Source organism: Microtus oregoni, unplaced genomic scaffold, assembly GCF_018167655.1.
Source record: "Microtus oregoni isolate MIOR12 unplaced genomic scaffold, Mior012 000037F_ref0000500, whole genome shotgun sequence".
Taxonomy (NCBI): Eukaryota; Metazoa; Chordata; class Mammalia; order Rodentia; family Cricetidae; genus Microtus; species Microtus oregoni.
In genome coordinates, this window is record NW_024543096.1 from 9,553,947 (window position 1) to 9,580,227 (window position 26,281).

At 44.1% G+C, this 26,281-nt stretch overlaps 1 protein-coding gene across 10 annotated transcripts in view; it reads left to right on the plus strand.

The window, feature by feature from the left end:
• Positions 1–26,281, plus strand: part of Fmnl2 (formin like 2) — a 247,429-nt gene that overhangs the window by 208,142 nt on the left and 13,006 nt on the right. For 5 of the 10 annotated variants that reach the window (XM_041631532.1, XM_041631528.1, XM_041631536.1 and 2 more), the window contains 13 exons: positions 5,226–5,300; positions 7,902–8,012; positions 10,140–10,289; positions 12,295–12,396; positions 14,267–14,579; positions 15,184–15,393; positions 19,040–19,060; positions 20,699–20,823; positions 21,325–21,527; positions 23,107–23,341; positions 24,221–24,289; positions 24,388–24,468; positions 25,696–25,825. In XM_041631532.1, coding sequence (XP_041487466.1) covers positions 5,226–5,300; positions 7,902–8,012; positions 10,140–10,289; positions 12,295–12,396; positions 14,267–14,579; positions 15,184–15,393; positions 19,040–19,060; positions 20,699–20,823; positions 21,325–21,527; positions 23,107–23,341; positions 24,221–24,289; positions 24,388–24,468; positions 25,696–25,825 — 1,825 coding nt within the window. The remainder of the gene's footprint in view (positions 1–5,225; positions 5,301–7,901; positions 8,013–10,139; positions 10,290–12,294; positions 12,397–14,266; positions 14,580–15,183; positions 15,394–19,039; positions 19,061–20,698; positions 20,824–21,324; positions 21,528–23,106; positions 23,342–24,220; positions 24,290–24,387; positions 24,469–25,695; positions 25,826–26,281) is intronic. The other 5 variants (XM_041631535.1, XM_041631531.1, XM_041631537.1 and 2 more) reach the window with 1 other exon arrangement.

The following is a 26,281-nucleotide window of genomic DNA, read 5'->3' on the forward strand; positions in this document are numbered from 1 at the left end:
GTGCCAAGTGCTCCATTGGCTGGTGAGGTTCAGTCATAGCTCTGAGAGACTAGACATGCTCTCTGGGAAGAAGGGTAAGATAAGTCATATTTGTGTATACTTATGTATGTGTTAATACATGCACAATTGTGTCAAGATCCTTTATGATCAACAATTAAATTCTAAAAAAAGCAAAGTGACAAGACTGGCCACGGCTGTCCTGCTACCACTGGTGTGTGTTGGTTTCTGTTTCAGGACTAGTCAGTCCCCTACGTACATTTTATACCTCTAGTTTTCATTCCTACAGATGTTGGGTTGGTCTTTGTTTAATATCTGTGCTCACCACCCTTTCCTTGGGAACTACTAGGCAAACTCGGAGGTAATGGAAATGTCTAGGGAGTTGTTGAGCCAGTATATGTATTTCTCAGCGTGGAGAAGTTTTTTTGTAGGGACGATAAGAGGCATGGTAGGTGTCCCACCCAGTATCTTTGCCTTGATAAAGGCAAGACTGACTGTAATAGGGATTTAGGTAAGGAGTAGATGTGCCCCAAGATCAACTGGAAGACAGACACTTTCCAAACTTAAAAAATTTTGCTTATTTTCAATTTTTTACTATAATTTAACCCAGAATGCCAGTAGGTATGTAATGAGCTTGACTTCCTGTGAGTCGAGCTGCAATTTTGTTTAGAATTGAAACATTTATGAAACACAAGCATGTTTTTATGTAACTATCAAAGGGTTTTGTTTCCTGGTTTCTTTCATAATCATGAGAAGTAATTTGGAACAAAGACTTGAACACAGTTGTTGATTCCATTTCATCCTCACATAGTTCAAAGTAGAGAAATTACCAGAAAGTTTTCTGTCATTAAAATTTGAGTATATATTGTTGACCTAATCACCAGAGTAATGCATATTGTTAGTTCCTGGGTATATCCTGTGAGTAAGGAATAAAGAGGGAGAGGTTTGGTGTAAGTGGACCTGCCCTCATCCTACTAAGCTTCCCCTCTAGAACAGTCACAGTCAATTCTGGGTTTGAATACAGCGTTGTATGACAACATGCTATCATAATCTAAGCACTTTCTAAACATGTTTGTACATTTTTCCTTAATTTTCTCATACAAAAACAAACATGACGGGAATGGTTATAGATAAGGTAGATTCTTGGGGCGGTTTTAAATTACTAGTAAAATTTTAAAAAGGGAGGAGCAGGATTTAGCTGGGTGGTGGCTGCACACCCCTTTAATCCCAGCATTCAGCTTCTATATTCAAACAATTCTTTGTGCCTGCCCTAAGTATGATAATTCCAAAGAGTTAAGTGCTGCTTTGACTGCAGACATAAAAATTAGCCAAGATAGTGGAAATAATAGGTGCTTTTATTTACAGACAACAGAAGTCACATGGCCAAGGCTAGGTGTGAGCCTTTTGACACAGTTTAAAGTAGATCACCTTGTCTTAACACTGGTGTTACTCAGCTTCATGTTCTGACAATGTGAGATGAGACACAATCATAAAAAGAAACAGATTGCTTTTCATTCATGCCTCTGGAAATTTTAGTCCAAGATCAGGTGACTATTACTCTTTGTCCATATTGAGTCCCGTGTGTCATGGTGGGACCACACAGGATAGCAGACTGTTTGCTCTGTGAACTCATTGAGGACTGGGAGGGGCCAGCTTCCTGCATTCATCTTTGGGGCTACCCACAATGAGCTGAGAGCCACCCTTTGGAAGTCCACAGTACCCCCTAATCCTCCCATCTGGGCACCAGGCCTTTAGCACACATGCCTTTGGGGGCCCACCACTTCCCTCCTCCAGCAGAGTATACCAGTGAACGTTCCTGGTTCCCTTTTCTATCCACCCTGGTGTGGGTAGAGTGAGGAGCATCAAGTCACATTTACAATGTCTGCTCTCTGTCCTAGCAACCATGAGCTGGGCCTGCTGGGTGTGCCTCTCTGTGGTGGAAGCATTGCTGGCTTGTGTCGCTGTTGAATGACTGAGCCTTGCAGGCATTGCTTAAACTCGTCATGTTATTGCTGCCCTGCCCCCAGCTATTCTCTAGACTCTGCGCTGCCCGTGGTAGTTCAGCGTCCATTTGTCCTTCCCGGACAATGGGACCTGAGTCAACTCTCTCTTTCGGTGAATCACTCTGCCAAGGGTATAGTCACATTTAGTTTTCATTCATAATTGAGACATTCAGCAGAAGAAAATGGCCCAGCAGCTCCTGACTGAGCTCCAACAGTCGCTGGTCTTGAGGTGGAAGTCTTTTGCAGATCTGACCCTGGACTCTGCGTCACTGAGGGTGGAAATAGCCAATCGTGGTAACAGGAGCTGCAGGCTCTGTTTTGTTTGGCTGTGGAATACGAGCGCTCCTTCCTCGCCAGTCCTTCACCAGCTGCTCCTGTGGTTTCCCAGGTTTGCTGGGACATCTCCAAGAGCAGCACTGCCCTTTCATTCCGAGGTTGTTTCCAGGAATAGGTGGAAGGGAGTAAGTGGTGCTTCCTTTGTGTGTGTGGCAGGGATGCAGTTAGGGCGACGGGCAATATGAGTTCCTTTGCGTATTTGGTTTTGACTCTTAACATGTAACACATCAAGCCTCCCAGGACAAAGCAAACTGCTTGTCAATTGTCAATTTTCCAAACTGGGAATGCGAATCCCGCGTCTCCCATTGTGGGGAGAATTATTTCTGCATGGACTCATTTTCCTGTTTGGAAATCTAAACTTTGGCCAAAGAATATCTAGTCTTGTCATGAGCCTCCATGTGATATGGGTGGACACCTCTCAGACAACCAGGGATTGTGGGGTTGTACTTGGTCTGTAGAAGGAAGCTCTAGCAACCTCTGAGAGATGTGGCTTCATCTTCATGGGGTACAACAGAACCCCAATGGACTTTATCTTTCAAATAATTTTTAAGATTTATTTATTATGTATACAGTATTCTATCTGCATGTATGCCTGCAGGCCAGAAGAGGGCACCAGGTGTCATTACGCCACTGTGTGGTTGCTGAGAATTGAACTCAGTATCTCTAGGAGAAGAGCCTATGCTCTTAAGCTCTGAGCCATCTCTCCAGCCCCCCCTGGGTGCTTAATAAAACAAAAATAACTTCCCCATTGCTCTGTAGACTGGGAACCCAACACCAGGGTGCCTGCATATAGTTGGTTCGGTTTTGAGCATACTCACTTTCTGGTCTTCACACCTTCCCTTGTGACCTCATGAAGAAGATTATAGCCCTGTGGGATTAAAGCACTGCTTCATTCAGCTCTACCCACAGTGTGCCTGCTCTGAACCATGGGAATCATTCAACTGTACCCACAATGTCCTTGCTCTGCACAGTGGTGCTCCGAAGTTGCCTTATCTACAGTCACACCGAGTGCCAGCATGCCCGCTTGGGCGAGGGACAGTTCAGCTCCTAACAGTCACACTGTTTGCTATGCTTCTGTATCTTTTCAAGTCTAGTTTAATAAACCAGGTGTGATGCCACGTACCTTTAATCCCAGCTTTTAGAAGGCCGAGGTTCTCTGTGAGTTTGAGGTTACATGATCTACAAAGCGAGTCCACAGAGATACTCTGTCTTAAGAAACAAAACAAAATGTGTAGCTTAATAAAAGGTGCAGTTTTTTGTTGTTGTTTTTTCTGAGACAGGGTTTCTTTGTGTAGCCATGACTGCACTGGAATTTACTCTGTAGACCATGCTGGCCTCTAACTCACAGAGATCCGTCTGCCTCTGCTGGGATTAAAGGCGTGCACCAACACTGCCTGGTGAAAAGGTGCAGTTCTTAAACCTACTTTTGCACATAGTCCCCTGGGTTTCTGTTGAAGTAGGGGAAGGAAATCCAGTTCTGCACCTACGCTGAGGTAGAGCATGAAGTGTTTCAGCAGCGTCATGTGGTCGTAGTCAGTATTCTTTAGTAACAGGGCCAGGAATGCCTTCTAAATACTGGTCAGTGGATCGGAAGCCATGTTAATGACCGTGCACAGTGTGTCCAAACTTCCTTGCCTGTCTTGTACCTGAATTTATAATTTTGCAACAATATTTAGTGATCATTTGAAAATTCAGATTTATTGAATTATCTAGATCTACATAATGACATGTTTGATAGTGTAGTATTTTTTTTCTCAATTGTCTTTATGTCCATTTTGACATGACTGGATTAAATGGCTACATTATTACATTATGAAATGCCATTTTAGGAGAATTCTTGAGGATTGGTCTAGGTATCCCTGAGATCACAAGTGAAATTTGAATATGTGGTCATTAACATGTGTAGCCTAATTTAACATATAGCTTGTAGTTCAAGTAAATACTTGCTGTAGGCAGAATGAACTCACTAGTGGGTATAGGGTTTGGTTTCAATAAAACCACCCAAGGACAATGCCAGAATTAAGATTTATCCTTGACTTTGTGAGCCCTCAGAGGCATTTTATTTATTTATTTATTTATTTATTTATTATGTATACAATATTCTGTCTGAGTGTATGCCTGCTGGCCAGAAGAGGACACCAGACCCCATTACAGATGGTTGTGAGCCACCATGTGGTTGCTGGGAATTGAACTTAGGACCTTTGGTAGAGCAGGCAAGGCTCTTAACCTCTGAGCCATCTCTCCAGCCCCGCAGAGGTATTATTTTGATACAAATGTTTAACTGTTTTTTACTACCTGTCTTTAACTTTCATGTAGATGAACCACACCCTGGGACCCTGGAGTTTTGAGTACTCTGCCAATTTCTTTCACACGTTCAATGCAAATATTAATTTGAGCTAAAATGTGTATAATTCAGGTCACTGGGGTGCAACTTCATTGATGACTGAAAATTTCTATCCACCTTTAATGGATGAAGAAGAATCGTTCCCTGAGTTTGTGACATAATTACTGTGTTGTGATGATGCAGTAGTGTCAATGCTCAGATTATTTAAGACAGACAGACGTGAGAGGGTGCTCAGTCTTCTTTATACGGAGTCTAAAGACTTTGGTGACATAGGAACTCTATAGCCAGCCTTTGGCTATGAACTGAGTTGTGGAAGCACACATCTGATAACATCAAAGCCACAGGGAAAAGAAGTCAAGGGCCCACATATCGTCTGCTTCAGACCTCCCTTTGGTAGCTAACCAGCTTTGAAGAAAAGGAAGGAATGTATAAGGGAGATAGAAAAATGTATTCTGCAAATAATTGTTACTGCTAAAATTTCTGTCACTAATTTTGGAATGCTTATGTTTCTGACGTCATAAGCACAGTAACAATGTGTGTTTCAGGTCTGCGGAGAAAAGCAACGCTTTGAGAAGTTGATGGAGCATTTCAGAAATGAAGACAATAACATAGATTTTATGGTGAGTTCATTTGGTACTATGTTCACCAATGCAAACTCACTTTCAGATCCCCCCTCCCCTAGTCTCGGCTCCAAAAGATATGCCACACTGAAATCGACCACTCCAGAGAGCGGAAAATGAGTTCAGTACTCTTCTGTTGGATGTTTTTCTTTATCTGTGTGCTCCCTTTGTGGTGCTCTTTCAAGTTTTTCTCATTTGAGTAAAGGGCAGAATGCTAATAATTCATAGCAATGAAAGGAAAAGTCAAGTAGTTGAGTAAAGAAGTTAGTACCTGCTGTGAATGGCCGTAGCCACCAAGCTGAGTTGCCAGCAGAGCTACGGAGTAGAGTCCCAAGATAGATGGAACCTTGTCCTTGCTCTTGACCTCTGTCAGTGCCCTCTCTAGACCACATGCTCAGAGACTAGACTGCTTGGCTCTGCAGACCACTGGCTTGCCCTAGAAGGACAGCGCTGATGGCCCTGCCTCTGCAGGAGCCCCTAGTCTTAGGAAGGCACTCAGGGTGTTTCGGCACTTCTGAATTCCACCTCCTTCCTCGATCAGGGCTCGAGCCAGAATTGCTCTGGAGGCGTCCCGTGCCATTCCTTTCCAGTGCACCCCTGTCTACAGGTTTGACCTAGTTCAGTCTTTTTAGGAAACTTCTGGATCCAGGAGCTCCTTCTCCAGATCACTTCGCCTCTAGAAGAGGCGTCCTAACAGTTCTCACATGCAGAGCCTGTGGTTTGGATGCTAAGTCATGTCTTCATTGAACCACTGCAGTGACTCTAGTGTAGCGTGTGTAGACACGGTAGGTCTGTTGTGTGAAAAATCCCCCTGATTTGTGTGCATCTGAGCCTCAGCCCCTTCTAAACTCAGGAAGGTAAACTCCTTTCGAGAGCTTTTCTCTTTCCTTAGATGTGAGACTTGCTTTTCCAGCGTGAATACTTCATTTTTAAGATGTGGAGTGGTATAAAGCCAAGTGTCCCTTTTACCGTGACTTTCATTCTTGTTGTTAGAATTTGGGGATGTGTTAGAGCAATGCTGGCCTCAGGTGTTGACAGGTGTCGCGAGCCCTGGGCACTGGCTCATTGCCAGCTTTTCTCCCATGACTTCTCAAGAGGAACTTTCTTGTTCTGGTAGAGCCGAGGCGGAGGCCAGCCCATAGCCAGGGTGTGCACCTATTCATACACGCGTTTCTTCTGTGAAAATCTTTAGGTATGGTACATGAAAATAGATGTCTGCTATTTTTTTTAAGTTAAAAGTACCCAACTATATAATATTTACCATATATAGTACCTCCCTATTGGCTCTTGGCTGCCCCCTGCCTGCTGGAGTATTAACTACTCAGCCAAGGAGCCCGTGCCCCTTTGTTTATTTAAAAAGATAAGTCCTCTCTCTGCAACTTGTGCCGTGGATTGCCCACCTCACTCGTTTATGATGCCTGCTGACCTGGTCATTTGACTTTGTGCTGGAATTAGCGTAAGTCCCTTAGAACACTTGTGCCATTTGTTAACAGACTGGAAGCCATTTCCTGTCATTTCATTTCCTCCTGTGTCCAGGTTCTAAGGGCCTTGTTCACAGCCCCCAGTGTGGTGCTGTGTTCACAGTAGCGTCCTTGTGCTGTTCTTGGCTCGTCGGCTATCATGGAGCTCAGGAGATCATGTGGACTTCTGCACAGAAGCAACATGGAAAGACGTTAACAGTCCAACTCTATTTCGCTCCAGAAAATGAGGCTTTTGATAAACTTCCTTGGGAATTCCATTGAACTTTCCAGCTTCCCAAACAATATATTCCCCATATTAAATGGTACAAATCCCTTTAATGTAGCATGAAACTTTTTTTCTGTGGGTGGTTTTTTTAATTAGTTTATAATTTATTTATTATATGTACAGTGTCCTGCCTGGAGACCAGAAGAGGGCACCAGATCTATTACAGTTGTTTGTGAGCCACCATGTGGTTGCTGGGAATTGAACTCAGGACCTCTGGGAGAGCAGCCAGTGCTCTTATCCTCTGAGCCATCTCTCCAGCCCCAGGTGTTTTTTTTTTTTTTTTTTTTTTTTTTACATAGGTGAAAAGAAATGAAAAAAAAAAACTGGCAAGATAATTTTAGGAGGGTTCCCTTTCCACTAAGAGAATTCATGCATCTTCCAAAGCTATCCAGCACACAACTCTTCTAGTTCCCGGTGTTGCTGTGATGAAATGATCTGACAAAAGGCAACCAGGTCTGTGAGTTCAAGGCCACCCTGGTCTACAGCGTGAGTTCCAGGACAGAAAGTGGCTTTGCTGACTTGCAATTCTAGGTCATAAGCTGTCAGTGTAGAAGAGTCCCCTACAGCAGAATCCTTAGGCAGCTAGCTATCACATCACAGCAATAGCTGGTCAGCAATGGATGGTGGCCTTCTTATTTGCTTGCTTGTTTTCTTACTGATTTCTCCACTCATACACAGGGTGTGTGTGTGTGTGTGTGTGTGTGTGTGTGTGTGTGTGTATGAATGAAGATTTAATTATGCTAAAGAAAAAGGAATTGGCATAGCCTGAGACTTGTGAAATCAAATGTTCTGGATATGCTTAAATTGGGAGAAAGCAGTTTGAACTGATTTAACCCCTTGGAAATTTCATTTCAGGTGGCTTCTATGCAGTTTATTAATATTGTAGTTCATTCGGTAGAAGACATGAACTTCAGAGTTCACCTCCAATATGAATTTACCAAATTAGCCCTGGATGAATACCTGGACGTGAGTATTACTATCTTTTTTGGTGTCTTTTAAAAAAATGGATTTATTGCCTGTTCTCAGAGATTCTCTTCCATAGTAACTGCAAAATACCTAAAGCATTGTGTGGTTAACAATTGCCGTGCTAGTTAAAGGGAGCCAATTTGAATGCGCGGTTTGCCAGCAGAGTTGGATTATTACAGAATTCCCGGGACATCTGTGGGTCCGTTGCCTGCAGCCTTTAGTTCTGGAGTCAGACAGCCTCTGGGAGCATTGCTGCGACTTTACTTTGCTTTCGAGCTCTGTCTGGGTCAAGTCTCATTGCATCCTTTATCAAAACTAGAAAAAAGTATTATTTGGGGGCACTCTTGGGACCCCATTCAAGCAGGCAAGATCAAGCCAAGAGTGCAGTAGAATGAGTTAGTGCTTAGAGCATAGAAGTGTGATGAGGAAACGGACACGAGAGCCGTCCTCCTGGAGCTTTCCCTGGGAGGAAGGAGTTGTTTCTTTCTCTTGCTGCCTTACAGACGTGCCGGCCAGTTCCCTGAAGTTCCTCAGTAAGAAACAGAAAGCATATGTGGTATTCATAGATGACCTCCAGGACCTTGGTGTCCACTGGATGGACCCCTCTTTGTCAGATAGCTTTGGTTTTCCCTTTCCCACGAGAACGGTTCAGTTGGATTCGGAAGCGCACTAGCGGCGGGGCAGGGCCTGCTGACCTAAGTCTCCAGGCTGTTTCCTGATGTGGAGATGATGGGGACGCCTTCCCTTGGCTGTGTCCAGTGTTTAGCTGCTCATCTTTGTTAGGTGTGGAGCCAGGAAACTACCTACTTTGCACCCACTTTATTGGGGTGCAGAATGTATTGACCCCTCACCACCCCTGGCAGGCTTCGAAATTAGTTTATCCTCTCTCCTCACAGGCTCCACAAGTTGCCGGATTTGAACAAGAATCAGGACTATGAATTGCTATCAGTGTTGCAGGTTCGGTTTTGTGAGATTTTGCTTTGGGCTCTAGGTTGTCATGGCAGCGGATGACATTGGTGCACATCAATTATTGACTGTGAATCTTGGGAAAGGCACATGTAGCTGCTTCTCTGATGCTCACTGTTTTCTAGCTCTAGATTCTTATTTCTTTTCTCGTGTCTGACTTTTAAACTAAGATGCAATGTACTCTCCTTAAAACAAGTTAAACTGTAGGATTTCAGTTTAAACCTAAGAGAAAAATTGTTTGTTTTTTTAAAATTATGTAATATGAAATTTCTCTTAAAGGTACCAACCCCCCAGCCCTGTACTTCTCGAACTGTGTTCTGTTGGGCAGAGATCATTAGAAAAACAATATTATATGTCTCTGATATATAAATATTTTGTTTACTAAGGCAGCCTTCTTTGCCGGTGGTCATTGATATGTTCGTTAACGTACTGGCATCATCTCTATGATAGCTCCATGGTTTCCCAGAGGAAATCATAACGCATGGTTCTCAGGAGAGAACGCTCGGATTTCTTCAGCCTCTAGTGTCACTTGAGAAATAGCGCACTGAGGTGCTTCAGGCTCCCTCATCTGGGATCCAGTGAACTGGAAGATCCTTTCTGATTCATGCTTTGGGGAGCCCTGAGCTATTCATGCGAGGCGCTATCTTAGGAAAGGAATCCTGCAGGGTGAGCTCTGGTAATGTGTACTAAAACAACCCAAAGGCAAGCGTGACTACAACTGCTAGCTCCTAGCTAACTGTCCTCTGCCCCCAGTCAGTAGTCTCCATCCTGGTAAGGTGTCCCCCACAGCGGTCTTCTCCATGGACACCCCTTAGTTTTCACAGGACCTGTAACTATTCCATTTCAGATGCTCCTTCAATGTCTCTGTGGCCTTGACTTTACCTAGGTAAGAATGATTTAGGCTAGAGTAGGAAGGAATTGAGGTAAGTCTAGTCTATATGTACATATATAATGTAGTTTGTATGTGTATGTGTGTGTGTATCTGGGAGATAGTCTGGTCATACCTTCTTCATTAGGGATATGCTGTAATTCTCTTCTGGATGATGTGTTAAACTCTGATGTGGAAGGGTAGGCTCCTTGCAATGGAATGAGTAGAGGGCTGGGTAATTGCGTTCTGTGTCCACAAATAAACTAGTACTGTCCTGGCATTTTGTTTTTCAGAAGCTGAAACACACCGAGAGTGATAAGCTGCAAGTACAAATTCAGGCTTACCTAGACAATGTGTTTGATGTGGGGGCTCTGCTGGAAGATGCAGAAACCAAGAACGCAGCCTTGGAGCGGGTGGAAGAACTGGAAGAAAACATCTCTCACGTAAGGGCATCTCAGAGACGAAAGTGCCCTGGGGTCCAGGGTGAGCTAGTGCTCACTTCTGTAGTAGGAAGTGAAGGGATTTGGAGTGTAGGAACGAGAAACTTCTGGGCCAGTGCACCCTCAGTTTCCCTCTGGGTTCTTTAAAGAAGGAAGGTATGGGTCTTACAGGAGAAACCCTTCCTTGTTCCCTCTTACCTTCCTGCTCCATCTCCCCCATGTCAAACACGCTGGCTTCCTTAGTTGCCAACACAGGAGTAGGGTGGCTGACGGTGTAAGGGTGTGGTAGCTATGAAAAAAGGAATCTGTCCTGAATGGAGTCAAAGCCCGAGGGACAGGACTGTCCCATGTCTCTGATACAGAACTCCTCTTTCCTTCCTTAGGAATGCCTCAGGTTCTAGTCAGGTTTGTTTTAACTGCAGACATTTTACAGGAAAGCGCTCAGCTTTGTCAACTGTGCCCGTCTTTGAAGAAGCAAGTTCTCCTGGTGTAATGTCAACTGCACAGTGGGACAGGGTCCCGATTTTCTTTCACAGAAATTTATTAACCACAAGTTAATATGAAACAAAAAGCTTTGAGATGTTAACATATTTAATATTCAAGAACAAATAGAAAGCAGTATTTCTTAAAAACCCAGCCATTGTGAGGCCTAAATTCTTGTTCCCTCACCCAGTACTGACTGCACCTTGGGCCTCATCCTCATCCACGTGAGGAAGTATTGTACCGCTCTGAGCTCTTGAAAACAAAATGCTTGTCATGAGTTTATTAGGATTGTTCTTTATTATTAAACGCATTGTTTCTATTTGTAAGGATATTATTTTCCCTGGGCAGTGGTGACACATGCATTTAATCCCAGCATTTGAAGCAGAGGCAGGTGGATCTCTGTGAGTCCACACAGAGATCTGTGATGCTCAGACATGGAGGGGCTGTTGTACTGGTTTAATGGAGGCTACATAGACATTATTCATTTTGATAGATACAAATGTCTTCAGGATCATGGTATAAAAATTAGTGTTCCAATAAAAAAAAAAAACACTGCTGGAAACAACACCCGTTGCTTGCTCTCAGTCCTTGCCTGATCCAGAGGCAGTCCCCCAATTCCATGATTGCCCCTCTGGGTCAATAGCTCTCTTTTGTGCTGTAAAAAATAAAATAAAATACAAGGATCAGACATGACAATTGAAATAGAAAATTCTTTGGCCCGTTTCTACTTCAAAAATATTGATGTTAGTGATATTTTTCACTCAGATTTCAATTAATGAGTCATGTTAAAGTTACTTTCATTACATCTCGGTATATGAGTTACTTTAGAATTTCCTGTCGGAAGACACAGCAGGTGTGGTGGTCCACTCCTGTAATCCCACACTTGGGATGCTGGGAAAAGGAGAATCATGAGTTGGAGGCCAAGCCTGTGTCAAACAACAAGATTTTCTTCTGAGGACTTAAAAAATGAAGATGAATCTAAGCATCGGGATAAAATATGCAGCTGCTTTTGTTTCTTTTCTCCTCGTCAAGGGGACTCCAGATGCTAAGTGTTCTTCATCCCAGTTCCTTTACCCTGGGAGAAGCTGCAGTCTGCAGCGCAGGCAGAGGACTGCGTTCTCTAGGGTTTCCTCTGTGCAAATAGTTGTAAATGTGATCGTATCAAAGCATCCATATCTGTTTTAGAAAAATTGCTGGGCAGTGGTAGTGCACACAATTAATCCCAGCACTCGGGAGGCAGAGGCAGGCGGATCTCTGTGAGTTCAAGGCCAGCCTGGTCTACAAGAGCTAGTTCTAGGACAGGCTCCAAAGCTACAGAGAAACCCTGTCTCGAAATACCAAAATAAATAAATAAAAACTAAATAAAAATAGAATAAAAAATTAATGTTCTCAGAATATATGTAGAATTTATATATTCTGTAGAATACATGCAAGACTGTAGTGGCCCCTGTTTGCCAGGATGTGTGATTCCAAAGTCCTAAGGACCTGCTTAGAATGTTTCTGTTTCTTCGTCACAATTTCACAGCTATCTGAAAAGCTGCAGGACACGGAGAATGAAGCCATGTCCAAGATTGTTGAACTGGAAAAGCAACTCATGCAAAGGAATAAGGAACTGGATGTTGTCCGGGTAAGTGTGCTGGCGGCAGCTGCTCAGATCGGCATGGCGCTCCAGCTGGAGGCTGGTCCAGTGTGGAGCAGGTTCATTCCAGAGCAATGCATTGATGCAGTGTATTTATTGCAACCATTTCAGAGGCGACACTCAAAAGCACACATAAGGTATGTGTACACATGTGTGCGAAATCAAAACCTCCAGCTTCAGTACTTCCCGATTACAAATTTTGGGAGCAACATTGGTTTCCCATCTTGGGGAGGATGAGTTGATTCTGTAGGTCCTCCATGCAGTTGTAAATAAAAGCAAAAGCAGGGATTCATTCATTCCACTTGCTTATTTTTATTAGAACTTCGACTTCATTGATTTTATTTACTTTGCTTTTACTCAAAACCAGATTTGTTGGTTACTATGGAAACAATTCACCACACAGGGTAGACCTAAAGGTACCAAAAAACAAAATCCAGTGCTGTTTAATTATCAGACAATCCTAGCTATTTTCATTACTCTCATTTTACTTTAAGTATCGGGCATATATGGAGTACCATCCATGTGTTTGACACCGTGTAGAACATACAACCGACATGCCTGGGGGCCTTTCAGGCACATGGCTGGCCTTCACACCTTGGTTAAAGTGATGGCACATTCTATGTGATGGTTATCATGGCTGTGTGTGCTGTTGGCATCCTGACACGTCCTACAGTTAGCTTTGCATATTTATTTTCTGGCATACTATCAAGACCAAGTTTTGATATGGCATATGGGCTCCATTCAAGTTCAGACATAGATTATCAATGACAGACAGGTGTGGAGAACGTTTCCAGGTCTGTTGGAGGTCTGTGGAAGAGATAACACATGCGAGGCCCAGCAGGAAAGTTCAGTTCCACACACAGAGCCATTCACACCAGAATATCCCTGGACGCTTCATAGAAACAGCCGGGACAGCCTTTGAATTGAATTTAACTTTGTTTTATTCTCTAAACTTTGAGAAAGATAAGTAATTAGTTGTGGGAAGCTTTGGATTGTTTTCTTAAAAGTATCACCAAAGCAAAAATATTCTAGCCATCGCTGTCCTAAACTTAGTCAAGGAGCTTTTATCAGGGCCAGAGAAATCCAGCCATGCCTCTAGCTCCTGATCATTCATGACTGGATCACCGCAGGCTTTGCAGAGGTTGCCTGCTTGCTTATTTATTATTTGTCTTCTTGGGACAAGGTCTCATTATGTAGCACTGCCTGACCTGAAAAGCCACTGCATAGACCAGGCTGGGTCTCAGACTCACAGAGATCTGCCTGCCTTTGCTTCCACAGTGCTTGAATTAAAGGCGTGCGCCATCACAGCCAGCATTTGCAGAGGTTTTAATCCTAGTCTTATTTCTCCCAAAGTCTGATTTAGGGCCCTTTGTCTCTTATTAGTTAATGTGTATCCAGGAGTTTTAAATAGATTTTATAATTAGTGAAAGAGTATGCCGAACTGCCAGGATACCCGTGGGATGTTCCAAATCCAGTTTGGGGGATAAAGTTATCTCTGCTCTGTTCTTTTCTGCCTATGAAGTTATCTCCACTTAGGAAATGAAAAGGACTTCATTAATAATAGCAATGCTAGGATACATTGCATGCATTATTAGAGTTGGTAATTACTGGGACTCCACATGTTCTGGCTGAATTCTAGAGATTTCCCCAAATGTCAGAGTGCATGTGCTCTCTCTACCTGTTTTCCGCAGTTGGTGTACCTGGGAATGTCCTGTGAAGTCAGAATCCTGACCATGGCTAGCCTGGTCTACAAGAGCTAGTTCTAGGATAGGCTCCAAAGTTACAGAGAAACCCTGTCTTGAAAAAAAAAAAAAAAAAACCAAAGGGGGAAAAATCCTGACCGTGATCTCTTTTGCAGGAAATCTACAAAGATGCAAATACCCAAGTTCACACATTAAGGAAAATGGTCAAAGAAAAAGAAGAAGCTATTCAAAGACAGTCTACCCTGGAAAAAAAGATTCATGAACTGGAGAAACAAGGGACCATTAAAATTCAGAAGAAAGGGGATGGGGACATTGCCATACTGCCAGTCGTGGCCTCTGGCACATTGCCCATGGGGTCAGAACTAGCAGCGGGTAACTATGGAGGACCAGTTACAGGGACCACCTCCTCGGGAGCCTCACTGCCCCCTCCCCCACCACTACCTCCATCATCAGACATGCCCGAAGCAGGTAAGGTGTCCTGGGGGCAGGGTAGAGATGTGCCTTCGTGTGTGCTTTTACTTGTCTTAAGAAATATTATATTTTGAGTGGCTGGAAAAATGGTTAGTGGTTAAGATAGGCACTGCTCTTCTCAACAACCCGAGTTTGTCTCAGTCCACATAGCGTGGCTCACAACTGCCAACTCCAGAGGATCTGCTGTTGCCTCTGCCCTATGTAGGCACTGCCCTTGTGTGCCTGTAATAAGGAAGATGCAATAAGTTAGAACAAAGGTTTACGATTGGAGATTAAGGCTGTGAATCTTCATGTCGCTCGTGTGATAATGTTTTCCCATTTGTCAGTAAGGAAATGTTTATCATTTTAAGTAGTTTTTTTTTCTTCCACATGCTTTATTTTAAAATTTTAATTGCTTATTAGCGTTATGTATGAGCGATGTGTGTGTGTATAGCACACTATGCTTGTAAAACTCAGAAGCCACCTGTGTAGAGTTAGTAGTCACCCCACTTTTATGTGGGCTCCCAGGATCTAACTGGCATCCCCGATGAGCCGCCTGGAGAATTTGGAGCCCCGTTTTCTCATGCTTTATATGCACATGACATTTTGTTCTTCTCTCCAGCGCAAAACGGACCAGCGTCACCGCCCATGTCACCGCCTCCTCCCCCACCCCCTCCACCCCCTCCTCCTCCACCCCCACCCCCACCACTCCCGGGTCCTGCGACCGAGACTGTGCCAGCTCCACCTCTGCCACCACCACCCCCACCTCCCTCTGCACCCCCGCTGCCTGGGACTTCTTCACCCACCGTAGTTTTCAACTCGGGCTTAGCAGGTGAGAACACAGGGCGAAAGCTGGGACTTGGCTGAGAAGTCCTGACTTCTCCCTCTGGAGAGCTAAAGCTGCTCTTTCAGTGACTAGATCCTTTTCTGTCTGTGCACACCCCTTAGGACATCCCTGCTAACATAGCCAGTGAAGGGGAGATTGTCATACACGAGCAACGCTGTCCTCTGCATAGCCTTTGCCACACACTCTTCCTAGTAGGAGTTCTGACCTCGTCACTCAGCCTTCCCCCGTCTTTCCCCACAGTGGCGAAAGCTCGGAGTCAGGCGCTCATATTGAGTGTTATTCTTTTGTAAGGTATTTGGAGTGCTGTCTGTAAAAGAGAACAGGCCATTATGAGTAAATGCCCACAGAGGCTTGTAGGCGTGCCTTCTGAACATTTATAGGTGTCAGAAATTGCTAGACGTTTTAAGCTTCTAGGGGAAGTGGTACTAACAGCCGTTTCTTTAGGATTTGAAAAGCTTCCAAGTAATTCATGTCTTCCTGCTCACCAGGACATAAAGGTGTGCCCGCTTTACCAGAAATAAAAGGGAGACAGGTCCGAGAGGGGAAGAGAATTGCTCTAACGCCTTCAAATAAGTTACTACTTTTGACCCTTGGAAATGAAATTTTACTCTTTACTACTGAGCCATTTCAGTTAGAGTGTCGCCGAGAGTTTGGAGTTGTTCTGAGGTGGCTGTCCCTAAGAGAGGGCAGCGCTGTGCTGAGGGAGCTTCCCTGTGCTGTGGGGAATCTCTGCTCTGAGCTGGCTGTCCTGTGGTGCTGAGGACTGCTTTGACGTTGTCGTCTTTTGATACTGGGTAGCTTTCTCTGTAATAATGAGAACCCTGCTTGAAGGTGGCTGTCCCCGTGATGCTAAGTAATTCCCCTCTGAGGTGGCTGTCCCCGTGATGCTAAGTAATTCCCCTCTGAGGTGGCTGTCCCTGTTGAGAACCTGCTCTTGGGTCATCACCTGGTGTCACCAGGCAGCTTTCCTCTTAGGCGGACTGTTTGCATTTGTTTATTGCTGTGATAAACACCATCACCAAATGGAGGAAAGGGTTTATTTTAGTTTACAGTTTATTGTGGAGGCAAGTCCAGGCAGGGATACAAAGCAGGAAGCTAGAGGCAGGAAGTGATGCAGAGGCCATGAAGAATTATGCTTACTGGCTTGCTCAGCCTGCTTTCTTATATGAGGATCTCGGGGTGGCACAGCTCGCAGTAGGCTGGGTCCTCTTACATGAATCATCACTCAGTAAAACACCCCGCATCTTGCCTACAGGTCAATGTAATGGAGACATTTTCTCAACTGATGCTCATTCTTCCAAGATGATTCTTAATTTGTGTCTAGTTGATAAAAATGATCCAACACACTAACACTGCTCTGAAGTTGCCACTTTGGGCTACTAGGTGTTTTAAGGTGGCTGTCTCTGTGACACTATGTAGTGCTGCTCCAGGATAGCTGTCCCTGTGGTACTGGTCCCTCTGCTCTGAGGTGGCTGTCCCTGTGGTACTGGTCCCTCTGCTCTGAGGTGGCTGTCCCTGTGATACTGGTCCCTCTGCTCTGAGGTGGCTGTCCCTGTGATACTGGTCCCTCTGCTCAGAGGTGGCTGTCCCTGTGGTACTGGTCCCTCTGCTCTGAGGTGGCTGTCCCTGTGATACTGGTCCCTCTGCTCAGAGGTGGCTGTCCCTCTGGTACTGGTCCCTCTGCTCTGAGGTGGCTGTCCCTGTGGTACTGGTCCCTCTGCTCTGAGGTGAATGGCTATCCCTGTGGTACTGGGTCTACTTCTACCCATTTTTGAACTCTCTCAGTTACTATGAGTCCCTCCCCTGCTAGCCTCAAGTTCCAAGGCTGTGATTGTTTCTGAAGTATCCAAGTCGAAATGCCAGCATTTAGTAGAAAGCTTTCTTCTTCTCAATCCATGCAAAGGCTTTGTAGTTTTATCTGCATCCCTGCCCTACCCCTTACCCCCCCCCCCAAGAATTCTTCACGTGTCCATAGCCCTTTCAGATTTGTTCATGTCAGATCTGTGATTCTGCTGCCACCCTGACGTCTAGAAAATATCAGGGACACCAATCCGATGCCTGTTCCGTTTCATGATAAATTTTTGGCTGATTCTTCTCCTTCAAGGTCTTCCCTGCTACTACTTTCTTCTAGAGCTTTTAGTGCCTCTGAAGAGGAGAGGTGGAGGAGAGTCACCGTGGAGCTGGTAGACTGTGAAAGTAAATGACAAACCTCACACCGTCTCTGGGTGTCTGTTCTGTTGCCAGGCTGTTCTGGGTGACTGACTGTGGATGCCACTGCTGTCCTGTGCACCTGGGCTGCTGGTTAAGCTTTTCCCTGTCGCTCTGGATGAGCGTTCTCTGTGAGATGTGTCTACTGTGCCTCACCTGGAGCTGCTGCTTCCTCCATTGCAAAAGCTAACATGTGGCTCAGCGGTCCGCTTGCTTTCCCATGAGCTGAGACAGAACTCCGATGTTGTTGGCAGGGGAATGAGCTGCAGGCAGAGGCAGCTTTCTTCCAAAGGGCCATGCTCCCTCTTACCGCTTTGTTTTGTCTTAAGCTTTTACCACTCCTTCATTTCTAGAATTTATTGATTCTGACGTGTCTTAAATTTATGGTACAGAGCTCTATGCTCAGTGTATGACTGCTGCTCTCAGGGCCCTTCTAGGAAGAAGTCTCTACTGTTCCTGAGCGAAGGAGAGTTCTGTAGGTGGGATCGAAGAAGTCCTCTTTATTTCATTAAGTGGCTACAAGATGTATCTTGTCTCAAAAGATTATAAAGCCCTTCTCAGTGTTTACTGATTTGGGATTAGGCATTTTCTGCAGGCTCCCTAATCCCCCTAATATTTATCCTTAATTTGGCTTTCAGTGCATAGTAACTGAAGCTTATTTTGTAAGTTACTCTCCTCATCTGTTCACTGATTTCTCTCTCTCTGGAATGCAGAGGCCTGGCAGGTTGTCTCAGGAGAACTAAGAGCCAGAGCTGAGCTGATATGGCCATTACTTCTGGAGAAATCCTTGAGCCAGCAGGCCAACCGTGGCAGAATACCCCATCCTGCACTGTGCAGGAGTGGTCCCACTGGGGAATTATGGTGGGGTCACAGAGGAGGAAGTCCTAATAGAGCAGCACTAGTTGAGAGAATTCTTTGGGTTTTATAAGGCTGGTTTTAGTCACGTGAAATATTCACTTGAAGTGTAACACATCTCCAAGTCTAATTCCATTTCCTGAGCTGGTCACCTGGGCAGGCTGTCTGTGCAGTGGGTGACCTTTGCTCTCTGCTAAGCTTGAATCAGTCACTATTCAACAGTGACTGGTTCTGTGTTATTAGGAACTTGTTTATAGCCTATGGAATAGCCAGTACAGTTCATTATGGCTGCTTTGGACCATTACAAATAAATGTTTTGTTTTGTTTTGTTTTGTTGTTTTGTTTTTCTTTCTCCCAGAGAGGGGGAAATACAGAAATATAAACAAAACCACAAAGTGAGTCTTCAAAGGCAGGAGAATGAGTCTTTGGCTTTGTGCTGCTGAACTGTGTCCACGAAGCATGACCTTCTCTGCTACGAGTGTGTGAGCTGCTGGGCCACTTGACTCTAACCGTATCTAATACATATATATCTATTTTGTATTTTCTGTTCTTTCTGCTTCCACAAAAGATGGGCCAATCAAGCTTTTCTGTAGGTTGCTCCTCACCAAGTGTGTTGAGTATTCGCTGTGTGTTCTGTCGGTCACCCTGTGCCTTGACATCTCTCCACTCCATCTTCCCTTGAGTCATTGCGTTTGACATTGTGTCTCTAGGTAATCTGGCTGACTGTGACTCCAGGTTTGCCCCCTTGTTTCAGCTCAATCTGTAGCTCCTCCTTTAGGCAGGGCCTAGATTCACAGGCCGTGATCCATTCCTTCCCTTTGAGAGAAGGAATGTTTCTCTCTTAGGGTTCAGATTTCTTACTCAGTTCTAACCCTCCCACTCGAAGAGAATTGTGCTCTAAGGAAATAAGGAGAATAAGGGAAAACCATTGGCTGTACCTTTCCAGGAACCCACATCCCCCACTGTCTGTGTCTCACTGCGTGGAACACTTGCCCAATTAAAGCCACTTTCTTTAGTTTGCGTCCTGGGGTCACAGTGTATGTCATGGTCACCTGTAGGCCCCTGCTGTCAACTACACCCTATGCCTAGCTGAAGTCAGGAAAAATTTCTTACTTGGGTTGAAGAGATACCTGTCCCATCACCTGTCTCCCTTACTGATACCCTCCACCCGTTGTGGATGAAAAGCCAATTAGAGAAAGCCTTTGTCTGTTGATGACATTGGTTCTCCTGGGCAGTGTAGACCAAAAGTAAGTATGACCAGGAATCTGACCCTGTTGATATAGGGGCAAGGGTGCCACGTTTGGTGACAGAAAGCCTGTTTTTGCAAAAGCTGTGTCTCTGTGTTTCTGCATGCTTCTGTGTGGATTTATCTGATGACATTCCTTCTCTTTAATGGCCTTGTAACTCTGGAGGAATGAGAGGCACCGTCTGTCTCCCTATTTGGTAAATATCAATGGAGGCAGGTAGCTGCCAAATGACAGCTTAGGTGCTATCACCTTTGTTTTCTTCTGTCCTCCCCCTTCCTGATAATAATGGTGAATATTGGGGCTCACACTGGGCAAGTGAGGGACCCAGAACAGCCTGATGTATGGATATATACATACACACACATATATGTTTGAAAGCCTTGTTTATGATGTATAATTAATTTATAGAATTTGTAAGCCATTGTCTTTTAAAACTTGTTTTCCCAAAAATGAGAGGGGTTCACATTCTTTTTAGCCTGTAAATGTTAGATCCCATAAATCTCTCTGTTTCAGTACATTTAACCATTTCACTGACAAGGTCTAGATAAAGATGACTGACTTCTTTAAAAAGAGGAGAAGGGGGAGGCTGGAGAGATGGTTCAGTGGTTAAGAGCGCTCACTGATTTTCCAAAGGTCCTGAGTTCAGTTCCCAGAACACATACGGCAGCTGACAAGTGTCTGATACCCTTTTCTGGTGGGCAGATGTATATACAGACAGAGTATGTATTTATGCATTTTATGTGTATGGGTACTTAGTCTGTGTGTACATCTGCTTTTATAATAGTCCAGTGTCACACAGCCAAATGGGGCCTTGAATGGCTGTGGCCAGGACCGGGTGCCCTTCATAGTTAGCACCACCTGGGTCCCCCTTGCCCTCTTCCTCCAGTGTTAAAGGGTCATTTGCAGGACTGTTGTCCGATTGTACCTGCAGCTGACGGGGTTCTAGTTGCGACTTAATTTCATTGTCTCTGAATCTTCAGCTGTGAAAATTAAGAAGCCGATCAAGACGAAGTTCCGAATGCCAGTATTTAACTGGGTTGCTCTGAAGCCCAATCAGATCAATGGCACAGTCTTCAATGAAATCGATGATGAGCGGATCCTAGAGGTATCTTTCTCCTTGCTGATAAACTAGAGGTGCACCAGTGCGCATCTGCCGCGGAGCAAAGGAGGCTGTCCTGTTCGCCTGTTTGCTGCAAAATAAATGCCTGACACAGACCCGCCCGCCCTTGTATTTATAGACAGCCTTTACTGAGCTATGCTGGTTAAGGACTCAGTATTGACCATCAGCTTTCGTGGCTTTAGCCTATGGCAGATGTCTGTGTAAGCCTATGGCAGATGTCTGTGTAAACCAACTATCGAGAGTAGCAGCTGAGCTGGATTGTTAGGATCAGTCTTCTCTGGACATTCACTTCTGGCCTTGTGATAGGATGTGATGGGGTATCCCCAACAGAAAAAGAAGTACAGCCAGCCATACAGGAATAAGCTCCCAACAGAAGGAAAGTCTTTGCTTAAGAGAGTGTCCAACTGATGAGGTGTTTGCTAACTGGGAAATGACTTGATTTTACCGCATGATCCAATTTGCCAATGTCATCCTTCTCCACCTTAGGATTTAAATGTGGATGAATTTGAGGAAATATTCAAAACAAAAGCCCAAGGTCCTGCCATTGATCTGTCTTCAAGCAAGCAGAAAATAACACAGAAGGGATCAAGTAAAGTGACATTATTAGAAGCAAACAGAGCCAAAAATCTTGCCATCACCCTAAGGAAAGCTGGGAAGACAGCTGATGAGATATGCAAAGCCATTCACGTGTAAGTTCCTGGGAGGGGCATAGATCCCGGAGAGCTCCGTCTAAGGAGTAAAATAAGGGTGCAAATCAGCAGATCATGGGAATGGTGGCAAGAGCTAAGTGCAAACACGGAGGAATTCTGGGTACCCACACTTCAGAGCTCCCCTTGTTCCTCAGGGCAGAGATGACAACAGAAAGCAATGCAGCAGCTGGTACCCAGGGAAGTGCCATATCCACATACCATTGCCAGTTTAGAAGAGCAGTTTTAACCTGTGGGCTGCGACCTCTTTGGGGATCAGACCACCCTTTCAGAGGTCACATGTCAGATATCCTGATATATCAGATGTTTACATTTCCTAACAGTACCAAAATTACAATGGTTGGGGGTCACCATAACATTAGTAAGGTTGAGAACCACTGGTCTAGAAGAACATCTAGCATGGACAGACAGCATTTATCATTTTGGCTCTGCTCTTATATATAGGTCTATATACGTGGTGCTCACATAAAGGGGAGCAGGGCTGAGTGGGGCAGATCCCGAGGAAAGGGAGAGGTGGCGGTTTTCCCTGGAGGATCTGGATGGTCTCCAGATTTGATGAATCCAAATTTGATGGCATCCCTGCAATGACACAATCCAATGCTGGCTGCAGATATGATACAGATGCGTGTTTTAATTCATGACGACAGGAGTGCAAGTTCTTTTGCTCTTAGTACTTCCTGGTCATCTTAGACAAGACGTTCTCTCTCTCTCCCCCTCTCTCTCTCTCTCTCTCTCTCTCTCTCTCTTAAATTTATAAATTGCCCAGAAGGTAATGGTTTTGTTTATCTATTAGAAAAAAAATCTTCCCAGTCTACTTATAGACAGTGATACTATATTCTCAGAAATCACTTTTTATAATTTTATACTTTATAATTTTTTTTTTTTACCTAACCCTAAGAGATTATTTGCTCTGATTTTGTTGTCTTTGGTCAAGGTCATAATTTAATACAGTCTTCTGCAATCTTTCCTATTTTCCAACACTGAAACATGGTGTGCAATCTGGGTTTTAATCTCATATGGCTTGTTTGCCATACTAATGTATGGCTGATTCCATTGTTTTGTTGAATAAAGATTGTCTGGAGTATAAAATAGGAATTAAGCAAATCCTTGTTCAAACTGAGCAAGAACTACCAAGAACTGATATTCCTTCAAGGAATATATGTATCTGCATCAAAATATCTAATAGAATGGGAATTTAACTGAGTTTTGTCTCCAGAAATAGCAAAGTAATGACAAAACTATCTTACAAAACTCATCAGCTGTTCCCAAAGTCTAAAGCCCTGTTCGTGGACTGCGTTACCAGCCTGTGCTCCAGGCTAAGGCTGCATGCTGCTTTTTACTCTTGATTTCTAATGGCTATAGCCACCTGGAGCCCTAAGGTGATCTCACTCCTGCTTGAGCATGGTCTAGGTGATCAGTTAGGATAACTGTCGCTCAGTGTGGTCCAGCTCCAGAATGGGGCTTCAGCAGTCCAGCTGTCTGAATCCAAGGCCAGTGACGTGGTGGTAGATGAGCTGTGTTGGATGGCGGTTGAACACTGACCTGTTGGCACTGGTTTCAGGTTTGACTTGAAGACACTCCCGGTTGACTTTGTTGAGTGTTTGATGAGGTTCTTGCCCACTGAGAATGAGGTGAAAGTGCTCCGGCTCTATGAGAGAGAGAGAAAGCCCGTGGAGAACTTGTCAGACGAAGACCGCTTCATGATGCAGTTCAGTAAGATCGAGCGGCTCATGCAGAAGATGACCATCATGGCTTTCATTGGGAACTTTGCAGAAAGCATCCAGATGCTCACTCCTGTGAGTTGACCAGGACAGTGGTACAAGTAGATTGCCATTCATTTGTGTACATCTCTATGAATTATGCTCAATCTAATATGGGCTCTAATGAGTCCTTCCAGAACTTGAGAGATTACATTTGGGTTTTAACTCCCATTTTCACAGTGTGAATCCAAATCTCTATATGTGACCATTCTAACCCCAAATACCGTTTTCGTGTTTAGAAGAATCCTCTGCTTTTCAGATGAGTACAGAGTACTCTACAACCCAGTTCCTTGTTGGCAAGACTAGAAGTGTGCTTCTCATTTCTAAAAACAACCCTATATCCTTAGTGAGCAGCAGGCTCAAGAGATTCCTGGGAGCACTGACTTTACCGGAGGATGTTTCTTCTTAGGACTTTCCTGAAGTAGATTGTGGGGATGTAAGAAATAAACATTAGTCAGCCATCTCTTTCCTTGTCTTAGTCTGGCAGAAACTTAGGGATGTCAGAAAGATCAGTTTGTCCTTGGTTCTGTTTCTCAAAAAAAAAAAAAACCTTAATTACTGCTTACAGTAGCATATTTGTTCAAAACGTGTTTTGAGAACTTGTAGAGAACATTATATTTCTGCTCTTCCACCACACCCCACTCTTTGCATTTTTGGACATCTCTAGTGATTTAAAAGTCTAAATTGTGTGTGATTAGAGGTGGCGTACTGGGAACTCCTACCTTGAAATCTTACCTGGCTTCTGGGTTGGCTGCAGATCATGGGTTCCCGCATTCCTTGTCACTGTGAGTAGCTTTTCAGACGAGCATATGTAATGCTAGGGTTACCTAAGGTATAGTTAGTTCTTAGCTTCCAATTAGTTTGCCATTCTTAACAGTCTACTCCCTGTTTTTCCTTCTTCTAATTGGAATCCAGCAACTTCACGCAATTATAGCAGCATCTGTTTCTATCAAGTCATCTCAAAAGCTCAAGAAAATTCTGGAGGCAAGTGCAGTTTTCTTATTATGTTCATGGAGAGCCGACTTGGCCTGTACCTGGGATGCTTTCCTAACGAACACTTCTTTTCTCTCTTGCTTTTCCAGATCATCTTGGCCCTTGGAAACTATATGAATAGCAGCAAACGAGGAGCGGTTTATGGATTCAAACTGCAGAGTTTAGATCTGGTGTGTGAACTAAAGGGATATGGGACATACAGCTGCAGAGGCTGAGATGTGGGGGGAGATCTATTCTCAGGGGTAGGGTGGGGGGTTGGAGTAGGATCCTCTTAGTGCAGGAAGGTGAGCTGGTATAAATTTGCGGAAACACTATTTGACAGGAAGGATCAGATACTTACAGCCTTTCACTCAGTATCCCCTTATCCATGACTCTTTCCTCAAGAGACTGAATTATGAATAGTGCATTTTATAGCAATAATCTCAAGTTCCAGTATGATGGAAAACGACTTAAGATAACAGTTACTACAGGGAACTACTTAGCTTTTTAAATACCTGGAAAGACTTCAGACGAATAGATAATTTTGTTTAGAAAATTATAGTTGCACATATTTAATTTCTTTTTTTCTGTATGGACAAAGTGTAAAGTCATCTTCCATGGCATCCTCTTCAGACTGTACAGATCTACTGTGGCTTCCAAGTCAAGGAAGACATGGTTAATTGATAGTGTCATGTCAGTATTGATTTAATGATTTAATACCCCCCATCATAATCCGATCAATGTGTGGGATTTGTCCCAGGACCTTCTAGGATACCAAACATCTCAGATTCTCAAGTCCTTTCTAAAAAATAGTGTAAGCATGTCCCCCTACCTTTTAAATCATACTGAGTTTATTTATAATGCCTAGTGCTCTGATTGCAGGCAGTTGTTTCGAGGTATTATGTATCAAATAGTTACAAGAAACAAAATCAAATCAGTGCAGAGGAAGGTCTTTCTTTAACATTTTCTGTCTGAGGTTGGTAAGGTCACAGATTCAGAATACCCAGACCCAGAGCCAGCTGTCTCTCTTTGGGTCCTCAGAGCTGGGGAAGAAGGGTGGAGCCACAGACACAACACAGCTGCCGGCTCCACCATTCATCTCTGTTCTGCTCCTTCATGTCCGGAAGCAGTAACACCTAGATGAGTCTTTTCCCACTGAGCGAAGGGAGGCAGATGGATGGCGGATACAGGGCTTTGGAGAATTCTTGGAAGAAAGATGAAAATCTGAAGTATTCCTAGCTCAGTCTACCCTGGCACCTAGCACATACTTGGTCAGGACATTCGCAGGCTATTTGAGCACGAAATCCATTGAATCTTGAGGCTCCGCTGGGAATGCTTTTTGCAGTTTTACTCGGTTATTTACTATGGTCACCTGCACCTTGCTCTTGCACCTAACCCATGTCTCCTTTCGTTTCCAGCTCTTGGATACCAAATCAACAGACCGGAAACAAACGCTGTTGCACTATATATCAAATGTGGTAAAAGAAAAGTATCAGCAAGTTACTCTGTTTTATAACGAGCTTCATTATGTGGAAAAGGCTGCTGCAGGTACTTTTAATTTCAGCTGTCAGTGTTACCTTGAGATGTTTAATATCATAGTTATGAGGGAGTCAGTCCCTGATAAAACGCTTCAGTACCCACTGCAGGAAGCAGGGTCAGTATGGCAGCCCTCCTGGGCTGGAATGTATTGTAAAGGTGCCACCGACTCCTTCTGTCAGCGTCCTTCTCTCTAAAGATCCAGGTCTTTGAGATATGCCTTACCCATTGCCTGCCCATCATTCTTTCTATTCCCTTGCTATTGGATAAGATACGATGATGAGCTATAGAGTCTGAACTGCAGGAAGAAATGGTTTTGTGGCTACAAACAGGCTGGAATAGACAAGACACATCATGGGCTTACTTATGTAGCTAGCAGAATGGAATGGGTTTCCTTTGCCTAAATCAAGGTTATTAAATATAATCTCAATTAAGAAAACCAAATAGCAAGACTACCTTCTTAAGTAG